The sequence below is a fragment of the Bos grunniens genome, chromosome X (assembly GCF_055505025.1).
Source record: "Bos grunniens cultivar Pamir isolate PY7600 chromosome X, Bosgru_T2T1.0, whole genome shotgun sequence".
In the NCBI taxonomy this organism is placed as follows: domain Eukaryota; kingdom Metazoa; phylum Chordata; class Mammalia; order Artiodactyla; family Bovidae; genus Bos; species Bos grunniens.
Genome location: NC_141194.1, coordinates 87,539,750 through 87,565,921, shown reverse-complemented (window position 1 = coordinate 87,565,921; position 26,172 = coordinate 87,539,750). Strand labels below are relative to the sequence as shown.

Genomic DNA, 26,172 nt, shown 5'->3' with positions numbered 1-26,172 from the left:
TCTTGAGTTGCTTTTGTACTCTGGGCTTCTACCAGGCCTTACAGTAATCATTTCTGTTTTGGGTTACAATTTTCTTGATTTGCCAGGATGTACTATTGAAAGAAATGAAAAGATATGGGACCTGCTTGCACCTGGAGTTTATTGTATGAACAGAAAGGTGAATAACTGAATGAGGTAAGAGAGGGTATAATCTTCATTCTCTTCCTCCTACTTCTTCTCATGGACTTTGAGATTTTTCTGAATCTTTAAAGTTGTGTTGTATGTGTAGAGGTATGTGTATTTAAGGTATTACATGGATATAGAATTTACCCATTATAATTTCTCTGTAATTTTTGTGTTTCCCAAAATGAGGGGGAAAAAAAACCAGAAAGTTTTGTTGTTTATACTGTTTTCCATAGTCCCCAAAGCATTTATAATCATAAAAGACTCTAAGTCTCTCCTTTTACTGTAATCACAGATTTTCACAGGAGACAGCACAAAAGAGTCAAGAGTGAAGATTGCTGAACTCCTTCCCGTTGTGGCTGATTCCTGAACTCCAAGAAATGTTTAGTTATGGGGAATAGAAACTTGTTATCTTCAACAGACCACTCACCTGCTGCCCACTTCTGTGACATTCTAATATCTGCCTCTCCAGACTCTGCTTCCTCCCACCCACCTAGTCACACCTCCCATCTATGTCTCACCCTTACCTACAAAGGTGTGCAAATACTAAAAGCCTATAGGAATGTGGATGTGTATGCATGTGTGTATGTGTGTGTACATGCATTTGAATGTAGGTTATTGTATATTTCTGTTGAACTAATATCAGCAATGCCTTATTCTTTCTTGTTAAGTTAAGCTCAACAAGAGCTCCAACAGAAGCAATAAGTTAATGTTCAATGGAAAACAAAACACCAGAAACAGTTACTTCAAATAATGAATGCCCCTTTAAGTTCATGCCTAAAAATTTCCTTATTTATCATATAAATAGTAATGTTTACACCCTAAGTATATTCATAATTGTGTGGAAAGATCTTAGGTTTACTTTATGTTGGACATTAGCTATAAAATACCTTTTTAATCAGTTAGAATAGACATGAGGTGGCTTTCTTTGTTGTATTTCTAGTTGGGAAAAACATGAATGGCTGTAACAGTGTGGCTAAATTTGTGTGTATTTCATGTTTTGGTATGAAGGTGTATTTGGGATACTGTTAACCCCAACTCTTCCTCCCACAGCTGCTTCAAGTTCTCTGGCTTCATTTTCATGGAAGGAGCTTACAGGCAGATGTCTATTCTGTTTTACTTTTTTCTGTTTTGGGAATAGTGCCTCCTGTGAACCCTACTCATCCTAACTTCTCCCCCATATCTTCCCCCATATTCACTGGGCAACAAACAATGTTTTGTTTTTTTTTTTTTTTGATAATGTTCATGAAGTCCCAAACTGTCATAGCAAATAGGACTTTTATATCCTTTAGAATAAGTATTCAAATCCTAGGAGGACCTCTGATGATGGTCAAAGCAACAAATATACGGGACTTTATGGATACAATAAACCAGTCTGCTTCTGAAATGATCTAGACAGAGTCAACAAATTACAACTAGTGGGCCAAATCCAGCTCGCTTCCTGTTTTTATAAGTAAAGTTTTACTGGAACCAGCCATGCTCATTCATTTACATATTGTCTATGGCTGCTTTCATACTAGAATGCCAGAGTTGAATAAAGGCATACTTGGTTTTATTGCATTTCACTTTATTGTACTTCACAGATATTATGGTTCTTTACAAATTTAAGATTTGTGGCAACCCTGTATTGTCAGATGACGATTAGCATTTTTTTACAATAAGGTATTTTTTAATTAAGGTATATACATTGTTTTTTAGATATAATGCTATTGCACACCTAGTAGACTACAGTATCGTTAGTATAACTTTTATATGCACTGGGAAACCAAAAAATTTGTGTGACTTGCTTTATTGCAATATGTACTTTACTGCAGTGGTCTGGAATTAAACCCACAATATCTCCAAGGTATGCCTGTAATTGCAGCAGAGACCTAAAAGCCTAATCTGTTTATGAAATTTTATAGGAAAAGTTTGAGAACACTTGAGATCAGCATTCCCCAACCTGAATTCTACAGAACACTATTTTCCAGAAGTTAATAATTTTGCTTTTAAAAAAGGGTTCCTTAATCATTTAAGTCTAGAAAATATGGATTAAACAAAAGTCAAACAGCCTACTTTTTTAAACCATTGATTTGCTCAGAGCCTTTCATATGCTAATATGCATTGAGAAACTAAAAAATGGAATAGAAGGTGCATTTGCCTTACCTTATTTGACCACAGGACAACTTTTTCATAGCTCTCCTATTAATATCTTGCAAATGTTCCATGAAAAACTTATTTGGAAAATTCTAGCTTGGATATTCACTTAACAGAAGTTAGAGCTTGATAACTGACTCCTTGGATTATTTATTTTAGTTGCAGAAAGTTAAAAGCTATGTGGTATAATATTTAAGCACATAGGCCATGGCCTCAGACAAACCTGAGTCTTAATTTAAGTCTCTGCCATTTACTTGCTTATGAATCTTGGACAAATTACCCAGTGCTATAAGCAGAACTGGATACATATTTGTGGGGTATGGTGCAAAATGAAAAGGCAGGATTCCTTGTTCAAAAATTATTAAAAAATTCAAGATAGGAACAGCAGTGCATTAGAGAAAGTATGGATCCTCTGAGCACGAGGCCTAAGCACAGACTGCATACCCATGAACGTATAACCCTGGTTATAAGTTTTCAGTTTCCTCAACTGTAAAATGTGGATAATATCTATTTCATGGGATTATTATGATAATTAAATTTAAAATATATGTAAAGGGCCTAGAATAGTATCTGACTGGAGAAGGCAGTGGCACCCCACTCCAGTACTCTTGCCTGGAGAATCCCATGGAGAGAGCCTAGTAGTCTGCAGTCCATGGGGTTGCGAAGACTCGGACACGACTGAGCGACTTCACTTTTCACTTTCATGCATTGGAGAAGGAAATGGCAACCCACTCCAGTGTTCTTGCCTGGAGAATCCCAGGGATGGGAAGCCTGGTAGGCTGCTATCTATGGGGTCACACAGAGTCGGACATGACTGAAGCGACTTAGCAGCAGCAGCATAGTATCTGACACAGAATAGGCATAATAATCGGCTTGTTTTGTAATTCAAAAGCAAGCATTTATAGCCATTTTCTTTTTTTTTTATTTTTTATAGCCATTTTCGATAAATTTTTATTTAGTGTCTACCACGTTCCAGGCACCAGCTAGGTACTTAGGATACTATGATGAAGAAGACAGATAAGATCCCTGTTTTCATGTAGATTAGTGGGAAGGACAGTTAAAAAAGGAAACAAAACAATTATAAATTGTGATAAGTGCTACAAAGGGAAAACAGAGTCCTGGGAAAGGGTATAGTAGAGAGGATTTGCTTTAAATTGGGTGGTCAGAGAAGTCCTCTCCTAGCAAGTAATGTTTAAGATCTGAAGGATGAGAAGAGGATCTCCATGGGAAGAGCAGAAAAAAGTATTTTCCAGGCAGAGAGAATAGCTGGTGGAAAGGCTCTGAAGTGGGAAAGAACATGGCATTTGTGAGAAACTAAAAGTAAGCCAGGAGACCCGGGTCTCCTGCATTGTAGACAGACGTTTAACCCTCTGAGCCATCAGGGCTTCCTTCCCTGGTGGCTCAGATGGTAAAGCATCTGCCTGCAGTGAGGGAGACCCGGGTTCTATCCCTGGGTTGGGAAGATCCCCTGGAGAAGGAAATGGCAAGCCACTCAAGTATTCTTGCCTGGAAAATTCCATGGACAGAGGAGCCTGGTAGGCTATAGTCCATGGGGTCGCAAAGAGTTGGACATGACTGAGCAACTTCACTTCACTCAAAAGTAAGCTAGTATGGCTTTAGTATAGAAACTGAGAATGAGAGTGATATAAAACAAGGCTCGGGAGCAAAGTAGATAGGGCCCAAGTTGTCGTATAAGGTAAGGATTTTGGATTTAATGTCAAGTGCAATGAAAAGCTCTTAAAAAGTTTTGGGCCAGGGCAATGACATGATGTGATTGATATTTTTAGATCATGTTGGCTGCTTGTGTGGAGAGGAGCTCTTGATGGCAAGAGTAGATGAGTAGGAGGCTGTTTCACCGGTTTAGAAAAGAGTTGATATAGTGCCTTGTACTTGGGTGGTATTTGAGGATGTGGTGATAAATAATGGGTTGGAGGCTTGTTTTGGAGATATGAATGCTAAGCCTTGCTTATTGGATATGGAGGATTCAAGGGGGAAAAAGAAATAATGACTCCTGACATTTTTGTGAGAAACTGGGTGGCACCATTTAACCAAGACGAGATGTCTGAGGAGGGTTTTTTTTTTTTTTTTTTCTGGGGAGAGGGTAGTGGGAAGTGGAATAGAAATCAAGAGCTCAGATGCATGAAGTTTGAGGAGCCTTTGAAACATCTGAGTAGAGATGGAGGTGATGGTAGTATTCGTTATAGTTATTTGTACTGTTGTCTAGGATTCTGTGATTACTAACTCTTGGTGTCACCTTATTAGATACTGGGAAGTATTTAGAAAACATCTAAAGGAAAAATACCTAAAAATAAGAGTCAATAGATGGTAGCATTGTGGATAGAGACAGGACTGCTTGTTGTAAAAAAGAACACTGTATATCAGAAAAGCCACCATGCGGAATTCCTCAACAAGATAAGTTTATTGAGATGGAACATGTGTTTGATCCTGATGAAGAGGGTTCTATCTCATCCCAAACTGTGGTGCTTCAGGGATGTGCTGGGATTGGGAAAACAGCTGTGGTACATAAGTTCATGTTTGACTGGGCAGCAGGAGTGGTTACTCCAGGCAGATTTGACTATGTCATTTATATCAACTGCAGAGAGATGGCCGTTTTGCTAACCTTAGTGGTGCTGACCTGATCAATAACACTTTTCAAGATACAGGTGGACCAATCATGGACATTATTCTTGTATATCCAGAGAAGCTTCTGTTCATTCTTGATGGATTTTCTGAGCTTCAGTACTCTGTCAGTGAACAGGAAGAGGATCTTAGTACCAATCCCCTGGAAAGAAAGCCAGTAGAGACTCTGTTACACAGTTTCATGAAGACAAAACTGTTTCTTGAATCCTCCCTCCTGATAACTGCCCAGCCTATGACCATGAAGAAGCTTCACTCTCTGTTAAAGCAACCTATCCAGAGATCCTGTGGTTTACAGATGTTGAAAAAAGAGCATATTTCTTGAGTCAGTTTTCAGGTGCAAATGTAGCAATGAGAGTCCTTTATGATCTGCGAGAAAATGAAGGCCTTGACATTACGTCTTCTCTTCCCATCACCTCCTGGATGAGTCACAGGAAGATGGAGGCAGGACTCTTACGAGGTCACGTCAGACCATGACTGATACGTATCTTGTTTTACTTTTCCAACTGTCTCAACACCCTTACAAGAATCTTGGTGTGGAAGGGACAAATTTGCCGGTGGGGCCTTTGCTCTTTGGCTGTGGAAGCACTACAGAACCAGCAGGTTCTATTTGAAGTCAGTGACCTCAGAAGACATGGGATAGGAGTATATGATACCAATTGCACTTTTCTCAATCACTTTTTGAAAAAAGTTGAAGTTGTCGGTGTCTACACTTTCCTTCACTTCAGTTTCCAAGAGTTCCTGACTGCTGTGTTCTACACCCTGAAGAATGACAGCAGCTGGATGTTTTTTGATCAAGTGGGGAAAACATGGCAAGAAATCTTCCAACAGTATGAAAAAGGATTTTCATCATTAACAATACAGTTCTTATTTGGCCTCTTACATAAAGGAAAGGAAAAGGCTGTGCTAACAACTTTTGGGAAAAAAGTGTCTCCAGGACTTCAAGAAGAGTTACTGAAGTGGACTGAGAAAGAAATAAAAGATAAACCTTATAGGTTACAGATTGAGCCAATGGACTTGTTTCACTGTTTGTATGACACTCAAGAAGAAGAATATGCAAAAAGGATAATTAATGATTTAAGGTCAATTATATTGCTTCAACCTATGTATAAAAAATGGACATTCTGGCTATGTCATTCAGTGTGAAAAGCAGTCATAGTCACTTGTCAGTGTCTCTGAAGTGTCAGCACCTACTTGGATTTGAATAGGAAGGTTGAGCCTCAGCGTTCATGCCACCAACATTGACACTTAATAAGTGAGTATATTACTATCTTTTCACCAGTGTCTTGGCCTACAGAAATGATCGGCCTTCTTGTTTATTTCAAGTATTCAGGCACATGATCATTTCTAGCATTGTCAATAAATAAAATGAATTATCTTTGCTTTTCATACTGTTTGTCAGTCAACACAATAAGGATTTATTGAGTATTGCATATTGAACACTGGCCTAGGCAGACACTGAGGGAAAGCTAACATTTTTGAGTACTTACTATGTGCCAGGCACTGTGCTAGCCACTGTAAATGTGTGTCTATTAATCTTCACTGTCTCTTTGTGAAGGTGTTGTATAATTATAAAAGGTAATGAGCATATAAATCATTAAGATTATAATTGAGTACTCTGCTATTTTGGTGTTGATGACTATTTTGGAAAAGGTTGTAAACTTAAAGTTGAATTGGTCCTCACTCTTCTCTACATGTATTTCATCACTGAGGCCTCATAGAGCTCCAGGTTGATAAGGGACAGAGCTTACTCTGTATATATTGCTATAAGGCACTCCTGTGTATATTGCTATGAAGCCTGAGTTCTTTCTGCCAAACTGACACCTATGTGGGGAGTTGAGAGCTGGAGTTCAAAGAGGCTTAGGTAAACCACTTACACAATATGTACTCTGTATACTGCAAAGTACAGCTCTACTGACTGACTCAAGAAAAATGCCACTGGTCAGTCTGTTTTCAATACTCAGGTTAATATGGACAGTGCCTCTCTTTTAGTTGTGGGGTCAGGTTAAGGGTAGGGGACCTTGAGAAGGATGACAATGGGCAGAAGGCTCAACTTGGAAAATGAGTTAACCCGAGTCTTCTCTCTGGTAATTGTTAGTTCCTCAGTGGGCAGTAGCATAAAAATGGAATTGAGCATGGGGTGTATGTGTTTGTGGGAAGTGAGGGGGGCAGGGAGGTACAGCAAGAGTTTGTGTTTGGGACCAGAAAGGAAGGGGTAGAAGTTACCTGGACTTGGAATTATGAAAGACCTTGGCTACCATGTCTTCATGAATTCATGACAGCTTCAATCCAACTGTATATTATAAAGTAAAATAATAGACAATATACACTGGGCACAATATACAGTAAGCACTGATGGAAACAAAAAAGGGTTTTTGTTCATTTGGTGTTTCCCGAAAATCAGCCTTAGATGGAGTCTCCACCCCTCAACCCATTACCTTTATCAGAGGGCTTAAATTCTTTTCAAAATTTAACCAAATAAAACACCAAAAGCCCACGAAAACCTCTTCTTCAAGGCGTGTTGATTAAGTGAGAGTGTATTGCAGTTGGTCCTTGGACAACAAAGATTTGAACTGCACAGATTTTTCTCAATAAATGTGTACTACAGGATTGAGGCTGATTGAATCCTCAGATACAGAACCTCCGATATGGAGGGATAAGAAGGGCTCACTCGAAAGTTTTATGCAGGATTTTCAACTGCAGGGGTGTGGTGCCCTTGATCTTCACATTGTTCAGTGGTCAACTGTATCGAATTTGCCTAGCTCTCAATTACTGTCATTAATTCTTCTGAGTACTGACAGCCAAGAATCAGTTATAGTGTACATATAGTTTGAGCAAGTCACTTGACCTCTCGGAGCACCTGCAAAATGGTGATTACATTACCTGTCATTGGATTAAGGACAAGATAAAATAAATTGTGTGTAAAGTGCTTACCTCAGTGCCTGGGACACAGTACCATGACTTTGGAGTCAGACAGACCTGAATACTTAACTTCATTCTGTTCCTATTTGACTTTGGGCAAATTACTTTTTGTGCCTTGATTCCTTATCTGCAAAATGGGGTATTAATTCCTAAGGTTTTTGTAAGTTAGTACTAAGATGACAATAGAAGCCAAAATAAGCCTGTTACTTAAAATTTTGCTTTAATAATTTTAAGTTATTTTTGCTTTCTCATCTTGTAGGACCTTCCAGCTGCACAATTTGCCAGTCTGTCCACTACACTTGCTTTGCCAAGCACTGCATAATCCATACTGTAAAATCAAAGACCTGAAGTAAGTTGGACCCTGCTTTAAACTCTTAGGTATTTGCAGGTACTCCCATCTGATTGGACTTGAAAACAAAGTATAACTGGCACTGAGCTTCTTCATAGCAGAGCAGCAAATGAAAAGATATGCTACAAGCCTAGAAGGGGTAGGGAGTCAGGCAGAGATCTCTGCCAACCCTTCCTGCCTCTTCCCCTTTTTTATGTGTTGCTTTTTGCTGTAGCAAGTGGGTGTCAGGCTGTAATACCTAGAGGTTTGTGTCTGGTGCCCCTTCTGGACCTGCCTTACTCCATCCCCAGCCTTTTCCTTCCAGACTCCCAGTCTTCCCTTTGGTTTCCTTTTCTCTCCCTCCATTCCTCACCCCCACCCTCCTCCTCAGTTATTCCCCAAGTGCAATTGCTCAGAAGCACCCACCCCACACCCTGACCTTATGTTCTCATTCACTCTCAGGTCCCTTTGTCTAGTCTGTCCACATCATAAACACACAAATAGGAGCTGCCTTGGTTCCCCACCTCCTCCCCACACAGATTAGTGTCTGCTTTCCTTCCTTCTTGTCCCAGAGGAAGAGGTGGCCTTTCCAAACCCACCCAAGCCAGTAAATTCACTTTTAATTTTTTTGTACTTTTGTGAGCATTTATTTTACTTCATATAACACAAAAAGTATATAAAAATATAAAGGCTCTTCAAACCCTTACCCCATATGGGTGCCCCATACCCCACCCAACCCCATATACCTACTTCTGCTTCCCATCCTCTAATCCTGATTCCACCACCCTCCCTAGTTAATAGCTTGTTTGCTAAATGTCTTCCCAGACATCTTTCTTTTGCATATTCAAATATAAATCTATAGCATAAGGCACACATAAATCTGTAATATACATAGCATACATAATCACAGAAGTTAATGGAACTTTTATTTCACACACAAAAACACAATGGCACTCATATTTTTTCATTGAATAGTACAGTGGACATGCCTCCAATACAGTATGCAGGATCTACCTCACAGTCAAGGGTCCTTGAAGAAGAGCCCCCCTCCTCAGTAACTGCACTTCCTCACTTCTGCTCACTCCTCAGTCCTCGCAATTGGGCTTCTGCCCACCCCCCACCCAGATTGGCTTAAAGATCAGACATGGCCAGACCCAGTGAACACTTTTCCTCTCTTAGTGTCCCACCCCTTGCAACTTTCTTCCCCGTTTCAACTACTCCCAAGTATTTCATTGCCTCCATGGTTCCCAATCTGTGCAGTTTTGCCGTCCAATATAAAGATATTTTTGGTTGTCAAGAGTTGTTTTGGTGGGTGTGGAGTGCTACTGGCATCTAGTGGGTAGAGGCCAGGGATTGTGCCAAACATCCTAGTGTATTGGACAGCCTCTTGAAACAAAGAATTATCTAACTTCAAATGTCAAATAGTTCTGAGGTTTGGAAACAGTGCCTAAGATATAAACAAGCCCAAAGAAATTTCTGACAAGTGGAGAATAGAGATCTTGCCTCTAATCCTGATGACTGTTAACATCTGCTCTAACCGGATATAGCCCAAAGTCACATCCAGTTACTGCAGAGGTGTCCCAGGTTATGACAGCTTCAGTATCTAGGTCAACAGTTCCCAGGAGATGTCCAAGGTGATGTCCATTTGTCTCAGTTTGATCCATCTTCCATCTGTGGGCTAAAACATACATTTAGCGCCCCTCAACACAGCTTATAGGCATCAGATGGGGAGATGCACACCATCCTCCCCCTTCTACCCCCTCCCTCTGGAAATTGATTTCCCATCAGGGTATGTTCTATTATGCATTTCTGAATTTACTAGGAACTTTGTAGCCAGACTCCCCTCCCACTGTAATCTGGTGATGGGGGGAGAAAATCTCAGGATGGCATCATCCTTTGTTCAGTGGTCTGGACCAGCAAACCCTCCAGGCATTGCTAGTTGCTGACTCACCTTGGAAGTGGCACAAGTTCCCTGTTCAGATCTGCCTGTCCCCAAGTGGGGACTGGGGAGGATTCTCCTCTCATGAGGCTGAACGGTGATAGCAGTCCTTGTCTGCAGCTGGTGCTGGTGTCCTCTGTACAAAGCCCTGGGGATTCCCTTAGGGGTGGTGAATCTCTGCCCTGTTGTAAGCCCAGGGTTAACCTCAGGTCTGCTTTAATTGTTTCTCATGTAACTCTCTCAGAACATGAATGAGCTTCTTGTCCAATTCATTCCTGGAGCCTTGGAATGCAGGAATCCCTACTACCCATCACTCTCTGATGCACCTCACCAGTCAGTTCCAACATCTTCTTTGATGGTTTACAATTTGCAACTTCTCTTCTGGTATAAATTTCTGGCTTGGCAAAAATCCGGTTGCCCAGAACAAGAACTTGCTCAAGTTAGCTTAAGAAAAAGAGGATTGCTGTGGATTTTCACTCAGCAAAATTGCAGGAAGTGGAAAAGTGGTCAGGCTGTCACTGTCCATCTCTGGGGTCACAGGATCAACCCTTCTCTGTGCCTCTCTGCCCCCTGGGCCCTCACAGCGTCATTCTCTAAAAGACACCTGGTCTCTGGAAAGGACACAGTTCTGTTCCCCCACAGCCAGGGCCAGGTCTCAGCTGTGGCCTCAGTGTTCATCACTCTGATCCTGACCCCGACTCCCAGTGACCCACTGCTTTACTTCCCAACATCATCTGGACTATGGAATCTGCTTCTGTTCAGATTCTCAGAATATTTGGCTCAGGATGGGTCACATGTCCCATGTGAAAATGTTTGGCTCAGGATTGGTCAAATGTCCATTCCTGGTCCAATCATTTACAGCTTAGTGTGGGGGCAGGGGTAGGGAGTAGGAGTGTTATATGCTGGCTGCCGAGGTCCAACAGATACTAGGGGTAGGAAAAGAAATACAAACAGAAGCTGCAGAAGTTCTGGGGTGTGGATACTTGCTCAGTCGTGTGTGACTTCTTTGCGACTCTATGGACTGTAGCCTGCCAGGCTCGTCTGTCCAAGGAATTCTCTAGGCAAGAATACTGGAGTGGATTGCCATTTCCTTCTCCAGAAGCTCTTCCTGACCCAGGGGATTGATCCAGGGTCTCCTGCATTGCAGGCAGATTTCTTCCTGTCTGCACCACCAGGGAAGCCCCTGGAACAGAGAGGGTCAAGAGGATGGGAGATGGGGTAGGAGTCGGGGAGGGTGTAGACTTGTCTACACCCTCCCCGACTCCTACCCCTCCTCCCCTAACCTCATTCTCCCTCTCTTCCCCTGACTCCACACCACACAGCCCCCTCCCCCACCTTTTCCCCCTCTGAATACATTTTTGTTTCACATTTCTGAATTCACTTGAGGGCTCTGTAGTCAGATACACTTTCCACAGTGGAAACAACTTCCCCTCAGTGAAAAATTCACAGACTTACACCAAGGGCAGTCCCAATTCCCAGGCCTGCGAAATACTGGAAGTCTTAGCTGCTGAAGGGGATCAGAGTCGCTCCTGTATCCTTCTTGAGGGTCTACTCCTTGGATCCCTCCATCAGACCACAAGCTAAAATCAGAGGATTCCCAGTAGGGAGATGTCTGAAATGAAGCTCCTGCTGTGAATGGTGCTTGTGGTGGAGATGTGGATGGGGATGGTGTTGGTGCATCTGAGAAGGGGGATGAGGGGCATGAGTATGAGTATGTGAATGAGGCAGGGAGCTGGACAGGAAGGGGTTGAGGTGAGACTGTTGCCTCGGGCTTGAGCATCCCAGAGAAAGAATACATGGCTGTTTCCACTGACCTAAAATCTCCCTCCCTCTGCCCGCCAGAGGTGTAATTTTTCTGGTCTACAACTCCAAGAAGCTGCATAAGGTCTACACTCAGATCTTGTGCCCCCTCGGCAGCTTCCACCCCCTCTGCATCCTCCTGTTTTCCTCCTCCTGTGGCTTCAGAAGCTGCAGCAGTAGTAGCAGTGGCCCCTGTCTCCTCCTCTTCACTTGTTCCTTCTGTTCCAGCCCCACCGGCAGTGGCCAAGCTTGGCCCCTCTGCGACTGGCGCCTGGGCTGACTGCAGCTCCTAGAAAGAAGTGAGCAGAGTTGCGACCTGCCCTGACATGGTGGGGGCGGGGGGAGGCGGGGGGAGCAGGGGGGGCTGGGCAGCAGGACGGAATGGGCGAGCATGGGCGGGGATGGGCTGGGCTGGGCTGGGGCAGAGGCTGGGCTGGGGCAGGGGCTGGGCGGGGGAGGGGCAGGAGCTGGGCGGGGGCGGGGCGGGGCGGGAGCTGGGCGGGGGCGGGGCGGGGCTGGGCGGGGGAGGGGCGGGGCTGGGTGGGGGAGGGGCTGGGCTGGGGCAGGGGCTGGGCGGGGGATGGGCTAGGCTGTGGCAGGGGCTGGGCGGGGGCTAGGCTGGGGCGGGGGCTGGGCGGGGGCTGGGCTAGTAATGGTAATCTCACGGTCTTAAAGAGCTTCCACTTCAGGAGGTCCCGCTCTTTCTGCACTTCCGCCAGGGTGGCCTGGGTCAGCTGCAGCCGGAAGGCCGCCTCCTGGCGTTCCACCTCGTGCTGTGCCGCGAGCAACGTGAAGTCTGAGGCCAACGCCTGAGCTGCCGACCTGTGCAGCCCGGCGAAGTCATGCAGCCACTGCACCCTGTGCCTGTGTAACTGGCTCTGCTTGTAGGCAAAGCGCACGCCCAGGGCCAGGCTGCTCCAGGCACAGGCTTCTTTGGCCTGGCTGGGCACCAGGCGGTCCTCCAGGATGGCCCTGAGCTTGTCCTCCACCTTCTCCCAGGAGAGAGACACATTCTCAAGGTAGAACTCAGGGCCTTTGGCGTGCCTGGACATCCTCTCGTTGATGAAAGCCATCACTTTGCCATGCCGGAACCCACTACTGAGGTCCTCAGATTTCAAGGCCATGACGACTGAGTACCTTTGGGGCTTGGCTGGCTCTGTGGGGATGAAAGAATCAGTCCTCCTCCCCTCCTCCACCCCATGAATCTCCGCTTCTCCGCTTGCCTCCCCCCTCACCACACACCCTCCTAAAGACCCTTTGCCCTGCCCCAGGACACCTCCCACCAAGCCTCACCTCCTGGCCAGTGAGAGTACAAGCCAAACAAAACCGCCTACCACACTCAAAAGGTACCTCTCTCTCCTGGAAGGCGCCAAGGAAAGAAAAGCTCTGGCCTACCCTTCGAGGTTTTTACCTCGGGAAACCTCGGGAATGTTCCAACTTCCAGAAACTGCGAGGGTGAGAGGGGTGCATGAAGAAGATTTTCTCCCATCCCCCAGACATAAGGGAACCTCCTACAGTGTTGCAAGTCTTCAAAGGTGGGAAAAAACAGGAGTGGTCAGAAAAGACTCAGAACCAAGAACATGAAGCGCTTGTAATCAAATACCAAAATTCTCAACCCCCCACCATAATGGTTTGTCCCACTCAGGGGCCGGACCCTTCTACAGATGGAATATTCTGGAACAGGCAATGGCTCCATCTCTCAGTGGCTTCGGCTGCCCCCTGGAGGCAGGAGGTGGAACCTGACTACCGCCTCATTCCCCATCACCTCAAATGGCCATAAATCCTGGCCATATCCATTCCCAAAACATGCTCGTGTCTTGAATTTGTTTACCTCCAGCGCTTACCACCTCAGCCACCACCACCGTTCCCCCACCCCCTACCCCTCGCCCTGCCTGCAGCCATTGTGCACCAGGTTTGTCTCCTGCCGTACCCTGTCATAAGGATCTGACTCTGTCTCTTTAAACTTCTGATGGTATTTCCAAACCTACAAGATAAACCTGACAGCTCTCAGGTTGAGTACTACTTTACCACTTACAATATGATGTGCTGTGACTGTCAGTTTTTATCTATGGGCCTAAGATGAGGACTGAATGACAAAATGCATATAAAGTAGTAATGTTTTCTATGGTCCCATTTTTGTAAATAGGTACTTCCCCAGTGGCTCAGACAGCAAAGCATCTGCCTACAATGTGGGAGACCCAGGTACGATCCCTGGGTCGGGGAGATCCTCTGGAGAAGGAAATGGCAACCCACCCCAGTACTCTTGCCTGGAAAGTCCCATGGACAGAGGAGTCTGGTAGGCTACAGTACATGGGGTTGCAAAGAGTCGGACACAACTTAGCAACTTCACTTTATTTTTGTAAAATGCGCAAATCCTCTGTGTGCGCGGGAGCGTGCGCGCGCATGCGTAGGAGCATGCGTGCATACATATGTTTCTGTGATCTTGGATAAAGGAGTGGAAGCATATGTGAAAGGGAAGTCACTCAGTTGTGTCCGAGCAAGTGTCTTAAGTGTCTTTTAAATGCATGCATTTAAAACCTGGGAAGTTACATACCAGAGTTTTAACAGTGGTTATTTTTGGGTGGTAAGGATACAGTACTTTCTCAAAAAATTTTATTCTTTATATTTTTCTCTATTGTAAAATTTATTTATAATAAACATGTTTTTCAAATTTCTTAAACTATTTTTTTCTGATAATTTCTGATCATTTAAATACTAGAAAGTAAATGTCTCTCTGTAATCGAACCCTTCCCTCCTACCTGGAAGATAACCATTGTTAACAGTTTGATATGTATCTTCCAGTGTTATAAAGTAGCTTATAGCAAGTAATTGACAGTTTCTCAACTGAAGCCTCCCCTCTCTTGCCTCCTAGCTTTTGCATAGGCTGCTTCATGAACAGGTTGTTCCTCAGTGCCTCCTGCTCTCCCCACTCCCATTCTCCTCATCCACTTAATTCCTGTTCAATTTTTATTACCCTTTCAAGCAGAACTAAAGTATTTGCTCCTCTTATAAGTATTTCTTGATCCTCCAACCCCTTCCCACAGGCTAGGCTGGATTGTGCCACTTTTCTGTGTCTCCATGGTGCCTTGTGTGTACCACATGCAGTACTTTCCACACTGTATTATAATTCATGATTTTCTAAAATTTTTCCCCATTAACTGGGCATTCCTTAAGGGCAGAGTCTAGGCTAGGTTTTAATTATTTCTGTGTTTTCACATCTAGCACAGTGGTTAGCACCTAATAAATTAATTGCTGAATGAATTGAAATAATTCATTATATCAGTAATGAGGCAAACAAGTACCTTTATAGAGAGTTCTATTTTCTCCTCTGAAATGCTTTTTCTCCACACAGACTGATTTTCTGCCACCTCACAGCCTCTTATGGAAGAGACCTCGCCTTAGTATTTGAAACCAACCAGTATCTGACAGATTTGGTATTTGTGAAAAACACCCTGGAAGATTCTGGAGTGAAGCTTCTGTGTGAAGGATTAAAACAGCCAAACTGTATCTTATAGACATTGAGGTAACTGAGAGCAGGAGAATTTGTTGTTTGTGTTCATGTAATTTTTTTTTGGTCAGTTTCTTTTGTTTTGGGGGAGAGCATGAATAAAGTAATGAGGGCATTCTTCTGTTCTCTAAAGGTTGTACCTTTACAACCTTTAGAGATATGCCTTATCTCTCCTGCTTCCTGTGGTGCACTAGCAACTGTTCACAGCACCAATCAGTGGCTCACTGAGCTGGAATTTAGTGAAACAAAACTGGAAGCTTTGGCTTTGAAATAACTCTGTGAACGCTTAAAAGATCCGAATTGCAAAGTACAGAAGCTCAAGTAAGTTGTCACTATTAGTTTTCATACTGCAAGAAAAAATTTATAAAATGCAGCTCAAGATGGATGTTGTATAATCAAAACACATTTCAAGGAGTTATGGAAAGGAAGAACAGTGAAAGTAGCAATAATGTTAATGTCAATAATGAAAACTCACTGAGCAATTACTTTGTGCTAAGCATTGTGCTGAGTGCTTTGATTTCCTTTAATGTGTACAACAGCTTTGCAAGATTCAGATTACTGTCCCCATTTTAGCAGATGAGAAACCCAATAGAAACCCAATAGTATAAGGCTAAATAACATGACAGAGACACAATAAGAAACCCAGATGTGTCTGACCTCACAATCCACATGCATGTGTGGTAAGCCACCTCTGTAATGTCCAATCCTTTGCAACCCTATGGACTGTAATCCACCAAGCTCCTCTGTCCGTGGGATTCTCCAGGCAAGAATACTAGAATGCGTTGCCATGACCTTCTCCAGGGGATCTTCCCAACCTAGGGATCAAACCCACGTCTTACATCTCCTGCACTGGCAATCTCCTGCACTGGCAAGTACATTCTTTACCACTAGTGCCACCTGGGAAGCCCAAAGTCCATGTAATGACTTTGATAAAAGATTTACCATATATATATCTTCTTTTCTGAAGAACCCTGACTCATTAGGGTTCTTCAAAGAAACAGGTAAAATGTGTATAAACATATAGAGAGATTTATTTTAAGAAATTGGTGCTCTCTCAGATTATCGCAGCTGGCAGGTTCAGTATCTGCAGGGTAGGCCAGCAGACTGGAGACACAGGAGAGCTAGTGCTGTACTGCAAGTCAAAATACAGTCTGCTGGCAGAATTCTCTCTTCCTAGGAGGTCAGTCTTTTCTATTAAACTTTCAACTGATTGGATGAGCCTTACCCACATTGTGGAGGGTAAATTACTTTACTCAAAGTGTGCTGATTTAAATGTTAATCTCATTTAAAAAGTACCTTCACAGAAACTTTTAGAATAATGTTTGACCAAAAATCTGGGTACCTTGACAGGCAACTTGATACATAAAATTAATCACAATGTATATTTGGAGTTTTCTATTATAAAAGGTCTTAAGCATTAAACATTAAATCCACTTTGAAATTAATTTTTATTTAAAATACCTCTATTTAAAATTTCTAAATTGGGAAAATATATATACATGATGTCTTTATGAGCCCTTTTCAAGATTGAATTTGGAGCCTGGTAACTCAAGAAAAAAATTGAGGACTCAGATGTTGTAGTGTATATCATAGAAATTCTGGAAAGCAATAGCAGAGAAAGTTGATGGGAAACAGTTTAAGGAATTGGACTGCTTAATATGGAGAGACAAAGATCGAGAAGACAGGAAGGTCAGTAAAAACCACTTTTTGTGCCCAAGAAGAAATATTATATGGATGATGGTGATGGGCTAGGTCTCTCTAAGGATGGCAAATTATTAATTAGTAATGAACTTATAGATAAGAGGAAAGGAAAGATCTTTTGACTGTATTAAGGATGATTATAGCATTTTCTCCTATAATTTGAAAGAAGATATGAGAGTGATAAAATTCATGCCGGGAATTAAAGTGAGATTAGGTCATTTGATATTTCCTTCCAATTCTTTTCTTTTTGGTGGCAGTCAACATTTATTGAGTTCTCACTGGGGCATACAGTGTTGTGGGGGCAATGTAAAATCCCTGTCATAGGTAAAAGGGGGCTGTGACATATTCAAGGTTGGGGGTCTCATATGGGTGGGCCTTATTTTCTTTTCTCATGATGTTTTGCAGGTAGGGAATAAGTGGCCAATTCTGTGTCTTTCTTTTTTTCCAGGTTGTCTGCTAGTTTTCTCCCTGGAAGCTCAGAGACTATTGGCAGATATCTTGCCTCTGTTCTCATTTGCAATCCAAACCTCACTGAGCTGGACCTGAGTGAAAATCCCCTGGGGGACACAGGGGTGAAGTTTCTCTGTGAGGGTCTCAGACATTTGAACTGTAAGGTGGAGAAACAAGAGTAAGTTTTTAGAACTGTCTGCTGTCATTTTACAACTACTGAAATTGTTGAATGCCTGCTCTGCAGCAGGATCTATGCTTGGTGCTTGCCAGAAGTTATTTCACATAATTCATTCCTTGAAATAACTATATAGGGTGGGTTTTCTTAGCCCCATTGTACAGATGAGTAAACTTTGAGGATTGGGGGGAAAGTGACTTGTCCAACATCATACCACTAAAAATTAGTGTAGTCAGGGACTTCCTTGGTTGGTCCAGTGGTTAAGAATCTGCCTTGCAATGCAGGGACACAGGTTCTATCCCTGGTCCAGGAAGATCCCACATACAGTGGGAAACTAAGCCTGCATGCCACAGATACTGAAACCTGAGTGCTCTAGAGCCCATGCTCCACAAGAGAGGTTACTACAATGAGAAGCCCATGCACTGCAACTAGAGAGTATCCCCCTACTGTCTGCAACTAGAGAAAGCCCTCATGCAGCAACAAAGACCCAGCACAGCCAAAAATAAATAAGTAAATATTTTAATATAAATTTATTTATTTTAATTGGAGGCTAATTACTTCACAATATTGTATTGGTTTTGCCATACATCAACATGAATCCGCCACAGGTGTACACGTGTTCCCCGTCCTGAACCTCCCTCCCACCTCCCTCCCTATCCCATCCCTCTGGGTCATCCCAGTTCACCAGCCCCGAACATCCTGTACCATGCATCGAACCTGGACTGGTGATTTGTTTCATATATGATATTATACATGTTTCAATGCCATTCTCCCAAATCATCCCACCCTCGCCCTCTCCCACAGAGTCCAAACGACTGTTCTATACAAAAGTGGTATAGCCAAGATGTGACTCCAAAATCTATCTTATCCATATCCCATGCTCTTTCCAGTATACAACCATCCTGTGTGTTTACAGGAGTGATGCTAATTAAACATTAACTCTATAAAGAATACTACTATGTGTCCAACACTGGGCTAGATGTGAATGAATTTATCAAGAGGATAGCAAGTGACAAGACTGCCCTTAAAGACACATAGATATGAAACAGAGAGCAACACAGTTGAATGCGTAATCAAGTGCCTAACGCTATGGAATCATTCAGAAATGTCAGATGAGCCCAGGGAAAGAGACAAGGTCACTGTGGGCTGGAGACCTCAGGAGGAGACTATGTAGGTGGTGGGCCAGGAGCTAGAACTTGAAGGATAGCTAGGACTTAGCTAAATGAGGAGGCTGGGAGAACATTCCCAGGAAGTTCAATGACAGCAGTGGCTGATTTTTCTTCTTCGTCTCTGGGTAGCTTGAACACATGTTACCTGACAGATGCAAGCTGTGTGTATCTCTTTTCTTTATTGCAAGTGAGTCAGACTTTAAAAGAGCTGTTTGTGTTTGCCAATTCCCTGAGGGACACAGGAGTACAGCATCTCTGTGAAGGTCTGTGTCATGTGAACAGTATAATCAAGAATCTTGTGTAAGTGTCTGCTCATCCTTGTCCTTCTCATGGGCATGGCATTTGAGGTTCAGTGGGACTCCTGCTGCCATGGTTAACAACGTTGGTGTCCCCATACCTGCAGGCTTTCTGAATGTTCCCTCTCCCCAGCTTGTTGTGAGTCCCTCACCCAAGTCCTAAGCTCTACCTGGAGCCTGACAAGGCTGCTTCTAATTAATAACAAAATTGGAGATTTGGGACTGAAATTGCTGTGTGAAGGATTAAAACAGCCTGACTGTCAGTTAAAGGATCTGGTGTAAGTATCGTGGACAATAGCCACAGGCAGAGTTCCTTGATGTTTGAGCAGCTCCCCAAATTAAATGATTTTTTTCTGGCCTGGTGATACAATCTCCAACGAAACATATGATGACTCGATAATTTAGGGGGAATAAATCTTCTTCTGTCCACAATCTCTGCTTGGCCCTGGCCCAAGGGATTTTTTTACATGACAAACTGATTTTCTAATGTATTTTTCTAGTGGGTAAACCCAATATCTAAAGTAACCCAATCCTGATGAAATTATGCCAGCCTTATCTATCTTACTTCCTGGCAGACTGTGGACTTGTCACCTAATTGGAGAGTGTTGTCAGGATTCATGCAATGCACTGTACACCAATGAACACCTGAGAGTCCTTGAACTCAGTGACAGTGCCTTAGGGGATGAAGGCATGCAGGTGCCCTGTGAAGGGCTAAAACACCCCTCCTGCAAGCTACAGACGTTGGGGTAAGTTCACAGAGACTCTTTGTTCACTGGGCTCTTGTTCCAGCTGTGTATGAAATGGAAGGTCATTATGGAACTTGGGGTAAACAGATTTCTTTCTTGAATCCCCAATTCCCCATAGGCTAGCAGAATGTCATTTCACGGGTGCATGCTGTGGAGCCCTCACCTCTGTCCTTAGCAGAAATGAGAACCTAACATTGCTAGACTTGAGTGGAAATCACCTTAAGGATTTTGGAGTTCAAATGCTGTGTGATGCACTGCTTCATGCCATATGCAAACTACAAACATTCTAGTAAGTTATAGTGGTGGGGGAAGTGGGAGGTACGGGGTCAGGACAGGCATTCTGGTTTGGTCATAGCCATTGCAGTGAGAAAAGGGAAGAGCTGAGGATAGACCATGCCTAGGCAAAATATCAAGGTAAGTGAAACAGGCCTTTTCCCTGGACACAGGCAAGGAGAGAGGTAAAGAACAGATAGTCCTAGATGTCATTGCTAAGAAAAGAAACAGGGTGTAGGAAAAAGAGCACCAAATACACATTCTGCTAGGTCTGGCTTATGTACTAGATCTGGCATCTACTAGCTATGTGACCATTCTTACTTTACCTTCCTGAACTTCAGCATCCTTATCTATAAAGTGGGGCCAACATGAGTAGTACCTGACTACCTGGTGTTAGCATGGAGACTGGATGAAGCAAGACATTAATTATGAATATGCAACCCTGGCACATAAGAGGTACTCCATAAATATTAGACCCTTTCTCTTCTTCTAATACCTGATAGAAGGCTTGTGGTTTACATTTTGAGAGCCTTTAAGATGCAGGGGAATGAAGCTATTACAGAATTATAATTATAGAAAGTGGAGGTCATCACCCTTTCAGGTCAGTGTCCATCTGCCAGCTCAGCAGGCTGGCATAACACACAAAGTAATTCTTAATTAGGATATAGCTATGCTCTTTTGGCAGCTAACCAGTGGCCAAATGGCCATTTATTTCTGTCATTCAGAACTGGAACACATAATGGAAAATAACGGCTGAGTGCAAAAATTCCACATTCCAAAGCCAATTTGATGGATTGAAACATAAATGAAAACAGCATAAAGGCCTGATTACAAGTCTGGCTGAAACAGAAGCTAGTTCTCTACTAGCAAAGTGAAGTCTATTTGACTCCAGAGTATAGTGATTACTGACTAGGAAGAGGGAATTATTCACAACATAAAAAACCCCAGGGGTTTAGGGACCTCCATGATGTCTTTCTCAGAAAAAAGTGACTGGAGTCTATATTGTCAGCAATTTGAAATAAACTCAACAATCAATCCTAATGTTTCTTTAAAGTAATTTAATGTGGTAGCACTCTATAGTATGTAAGCTTCAGCAAAGGTCCTAAATGATATGGATAAATTATTTTGAGATGGTACATGTTATTATTTATTTTTCTAATTGTGAATTGTTGTACTGTTTCCTGTCTCTCTCACTCTTTGTCTTAACCAATCTACTTCCACTGTGTTTTCAGGCCAACCTTCAAACCCTTATAACTTGTCAGTCTATTATAAGTTGATAGCAGTGTGCAGTAACAGCTCAAAATACAAAATAAAGGATACACGTTCACAGAATAGACACCATACACTGACCTCAAATTGTAAACATTAGAGTGTATATAGACAGGTAACACTGAAATCAGTAGAAATATATACTTACCCAAGTAAGGTGAGAGGAAACTGTTGACCATTTAATGTGGTAGGCTAGATAGGGGATAAGTTCCAGGAGAGCCTCTTAAAAGGGGAGTCCTGTCTGGAAATGGTAAAGGCTGAATGAAGAAGTTTGCTTTCTAAGAACTGCTTGAGTGTGAGGTCTGAATTTATTTCTCATTGTATTTTTCCCTGTAAACTTTTTCAGCTCAGTGCTTTGCATTTAGTAAAAACATATAGGAAGCCAGTTATTAATTTTGAGCATCTGAGGGCAAGACAAGGAGACAGTTAATGATGTATTCAATATAGACTAGGTGTCTAGACATTCAGAAGATCGAGGAAAAAAAAAGAGGTTGTGGCCTCAGAGTTACCATGCTTACCTTCACTCATTCTGCAAGCATTTGCTGAATATCTACTATGTGCTAGGCAAATGTGCCAGGTGCTAGGAGACAAGAATGAATAACTTGAGACTTGATTTGTACTCTTCTGGGACCGTAGACTTAGTGGTAGAGACAGATATATGAACTGATGAATGCAATAGGGTAATTACGAGATCTTAAGGGAACCGTGGCAGGGGACAACTCACCCAGCTCAGGAGGCTCAGGACTGTAGCCAGGGAAATGGGGGTAACTATGGAGAAGGGTAAGTCTATACTCAGGAGCTAGCATGAGGAAATGTAGACAATAAACAGCATATTTTATAGTACTTGATAGGAATACAGGTGGGAAATGTCTAGGAAGTTTGCTATTATGGGAACAAAGTGCAAAGCAGAATGTGTCAAGAAATGAAACTGAGGGTGTAAGCAAGGCTTTGTATTCCATGTGTGATTAATAAGATGTGTTTACAGGATTCTGGGTACAGATTCAGCTGTCACTCTTCTTTCTCACATATCTGAGTATAGTACGTTTGAGGGCCTTCCCTCACCTTTCCAAAACTGGTCCCGAAAATGGAGCCACTTTTGCTCCCAAAGCTGGTTGGAAAATCAGTCCACTGCTGGTGATCTTTTTTACTGCCACGTGGCGCTCATCTTGAGGACTGATCCTTCCCAATCCCACAGAAGCTTGGTGACTGGACAGTGATGCTCTGACTGATGTCAATCCCTCCCAGCCCTGCAGTGCCATTATATCTGGACTCCTAGCTTACATATATTTGAGTCTTCACCCAAACATGCAGTCATTGTTCTCTAAAATACCATATGTGTCAGAAGGTCTGGATGTAGAAGAGCTCCTTCCATCAGCCACAGGTATATATGTGTGAAGCCAGTCCTTGCCCACAAAAATGTAAGCCCATGAGTTAAGGCAGGAGCTCCACTTAAGCTCTCTTCTTTCTTCAAGATATTTTATTTTTGGTGCCTTGGTGCCTTTCCCAGGCACTGGGCCTTGCATAAAGGCCCCCCTAATCACCGTGATACATGTTCTTAATTCTAAATTTGGAAAGAAGGGGTTCAGAGTAGGTGGTCTCATTAGTCTCAGGAGACCTCCAGGCTTCCTAAGCATATTGGCCTACCTCTTCTCCAGCAGTGAGTTGTACATGTCAGGAGGTAAGACAGCTTTTGCTAAGTCATTCAAAAAATTCTAAACGTCTTGTTACACGTCCATGGCATTAAATGTTTACTTAGCTACAATTGCATAACTAGCAGAGCTACTGATTTGCCTTTGCTAAATAAAGATTAGCTTCTATCCATTAAAAACTAAAGTCTGTAACTCACTACACACTTGAAAGAGTTTATATCTTCTTTTACAGTCAGTAGGTTTTAATCGGGGATACACCTGTGGAGTCTGAATTGCCTGTAGGACATCGTGGTGAGTTTTCTAGTAGGTAGGCAGTTGGGTATAGGATTGTTCCCTGGAGGTGACAGCTGAAGCCATGGCAGTGGATGAGATTCCTCTGGAGACAATGAGAAGAGAAGCACTGCTGAGAAACATCCCTGGGGAATTAGCCCTGGACAGTACCAACTTTTAAGAGGTGAGTATGGAAAGGAAACAGTCAGTCCACAGGGTCGAAAAAGTCGGACATGACTTAGTGACTAAGCAACCACCACATGGAAAGGAAAACCAAGAGAGAAAGGTGTCCTGGAAGCTTTGGTAAAAGTGAGTTTCAAGGAAGAATTGCTCAGCAGTATCAAATGCAAAATGAGGAGTACTGAAAAGTGTCTTTTGGATTTAGCAATTAAGAGGCCATAGATGACCTTGTTAAGGGCTATTTTAGTGGTGTGATGGGGTTGGAAATCAGCTTGCAGTGACTTGAGAAGATGGGAGATAAGGAAGTAGAGAAGGAGTGGAGACTACTTTTTCAAGATCTTTGTGAATAGGAGAGGAAATGTGGGGTCGTAGCTGTTGGCGGAGGGTGGAGTTGTTCTCTTTTTTGTCTTTTTTTTTTTAGGATAGGCCAGTTTTTAGGCTGAGATAAAAGAGCTCATAGAGAGAGAGGTTATAGATACAGGACCGTCAGCAAAGGTAAGCGAGGGATAGAAGTGAGAGTTCAGGAGGAAGTTAAGAATTTTCTCTTCTCAGATCTAAGAAAAAGAGTTAAGACTAAGGGAGGAGGTAGATACCAGGGTGGGTGAAGTAACTGAGTGTGACACAAGTAACTGAGTGTGAATGTGACACAAGTGTGAATGGGAATCTTATCCTTAAAAGACTCGGAAAGGTACTAAAGGCATCTGTCGGCTTGACTTGACACAAGATTCTTTTTGTTTTTCATAGCATTGACACAGAACATTTACACGAAGAAACATTCAGAAAAATAGAAGCTTTAAAAATGAGCAAGCCTGGAATGACCTGGTAGTTTCCAAGGAGAGTCCCTGAATCAGCTGCATACAGACCTCCTCTCTCTCTGGCACCATCTCTAACAGTTGTGCAGTATTCTTGTTCTGAACCTTTGCTGAGGCTGCTAGTGTGAAACAAGCAGCAGTGATTGCTATTTATATAGAACCATCCACTAAATAGAATGTAAAAGATGAAAGGAAGCACCTTAGTTGAAATGTCTTCAGCAATAATTCCTTACATTAATATATTGTGTTACAATGTTTACTGTTTTTACAAAAACCTTCTCAGGTGGGAAAATAAGGCTCAGAGAAGGTGTGACGAGCTCCAAGTTACACAGCTCATTAGTGGGAGAGTTGGGACTAGCCTCCAACCAGGAGTCCCAAAACTTAGACCAGACAGGGAACAATAGAAAAAAAAAACATGAAGGAGTCCACCTAAAGAGACAAAATACCTGAAATGATTAAAGGACAAGAGGGTGTACAAACAAACACATGTTATATATTATGGCGCTGATTTTAAGTAAAACTGTAACTCACAAAAGAAAGTAAGAGGAATGAGTGGATTAATAGGGAAAGGCTTCATGGAGGTAAGACTTAATGTGGGCCTTGAGAATGAAAGGATTAAGATGTGGGGAGATATACTGGCCAGCAGCTGTAAGACTGCAGACAAAGGGGCCATGTTCATGAGCAGCTCACCAAAAGCACTTAGGAAGAGGGGAATATTTGTGTTAGAGTTTCTTGCGCTGCCATGATATTCATATCTTAGGCTTCTGAAGGTGTTCTCCAGTACCCAGTTTCTATTTCCCTTCTGAACTTTCAAGACCTACCCCATGTGTGTGTTCTTCTTCATGGACTTTTATGACTGACACCTCTCATCCCTCACAACATATTCCATAGCCTAGGATGGATCCACAACCACATGTTTCTATCTCTGCCTGGCTTCCACAAAACACCAGATGAGACAAATGGAGAAAAGGAATGCCAGGCAAGGAAAATATCACAGACTTTGTGAGACTGACAGAAAAGTAGGCTTACCTAATTAAGGTGTAGAGCTGTCTCTGGAGGCTTCTTGCTAGCTGTGTGACCCTGAATAAGTCATTGGGATTCTTGGAGCCTTAAGTTTTCTAATCTATAAAATGGGAGTAGATTGACATTAACCTTGCAGGGCTGTTGTTTCCAGCCTGGTGCCTATCCCACAGTAGGTACTGATTAATGGTAGCTGTTTGTATGAGCCTGTACCTGTAATATAGCTGATATGTGTAGTCTTTGAGCTCCCAGATTTTCTTGCTGTGTAGTTAGTGTGAACTGTGCATTTAAACTAAATGTGTGTGCTGAAGGTGGTAAATCTAGTGGGGAAAGAGACACACAGTGGAAAGTTATTGCAGGCAAGAGGTCTAGCTGCTCCATGTCCTCATCTATCATTGGGTACTGTTCCCTGCTGCCCTCGGAGGTGGTAATTTTCAGTTAGGAGACCCGGTCTGGCCTGAGATGGTCAAGATAGCAATTTGTTTCCAGTTTTCTCAAGTTCTTCCTTCCTTTTAGTTGTTTAACACATTTATTGAGGATTTATTATGTGCCAGGTTTGTTTGTTTTTGCTAAGTGTTGGCTTTGCAGAGATGAATATGCCTTTTGCCGTGCACTGTCCCTACCATGCTCTCTGATTGCCCTGGTCCCTTTGTCAGTCTGGTGAATATCTGATAAAACTCAGTCACATTAAGAACTCAAAAATACAATGTTAAATGAAAAATTTGCACAA

General features: G+C 42.7%; 1 protein-coding gene and 1 pseudogene across 2 annotated transcripts; one reads left to right on the top strand and one right to left on the bottom strand.

The window, feature by feature from the left end:
• The first annotated feature begins 87 nt into the window (after window positions 1–87).
• On the top strand, window positions 88–24,453 carry LOC147340831 (NACHT, LRR and PYD domains-containing protein 12-like; annotated as a pseudogene).
• Window positions 9,090–13,299, bottom strand: TEX13B (testis expressed 13B). 2 transcript variants are annotated; one of them, XM_086386667.1, is made up of 3 exons: window positions 12,590–13,299; window positions 11,580–12,213; window positions 9,090–9,863 (listed from the first exon to the last, which is right to left on the bottom strand). In XM_086386667.1, the coding sequence occupies exons 1-3, from the start codon at window positions 13,046–13,048 to the stop codon at window positions 9,691–9,693; spliced, it is 1,266 nt and encodes a 421-aa protein (XP_086242793.1). In that variant the 5' UTR covers window positions 13,049–13,299; the 3' UTR covers window positions 9,090–9,690. The 2 variants fall into 2 exon arrangements, 1 of the variants encoding a protein (XP_086242793.1); XR_015158455.1 differs by lacking the exon at window positions 12,590–13,299 and having other exon boundaries at window positions 10,137–12,213.
• Window positions 24,454–26,172: the final 1,719 nt, after the last annotated feature.

Bases quoted from the DNA above. Each gene is read 5' to 3' on its own strand.
- TEX13B (XM_086386667.1), bottom strand. From the start codon at position 13,048: ATGGCCTTGAAATCTGAGGACCTCAGTAGTGGGTTCCGGCATGGCAAA. The intron at 12,214-12,589 runs GTGAGATTACCA...ACTTCTTTCTAG, and splicing joins AGTGGAAGCTCTTTAAGACC to GAGCTGCAGTCAGCCCAGGC. The intron at 9,864-11,579 runs GTAAGTCTGTGA...TGTATGTTTTAG, and splicing joins GAATTGGGACTGCCCTTGGT to CCCACAGATGGAAGATGGAT.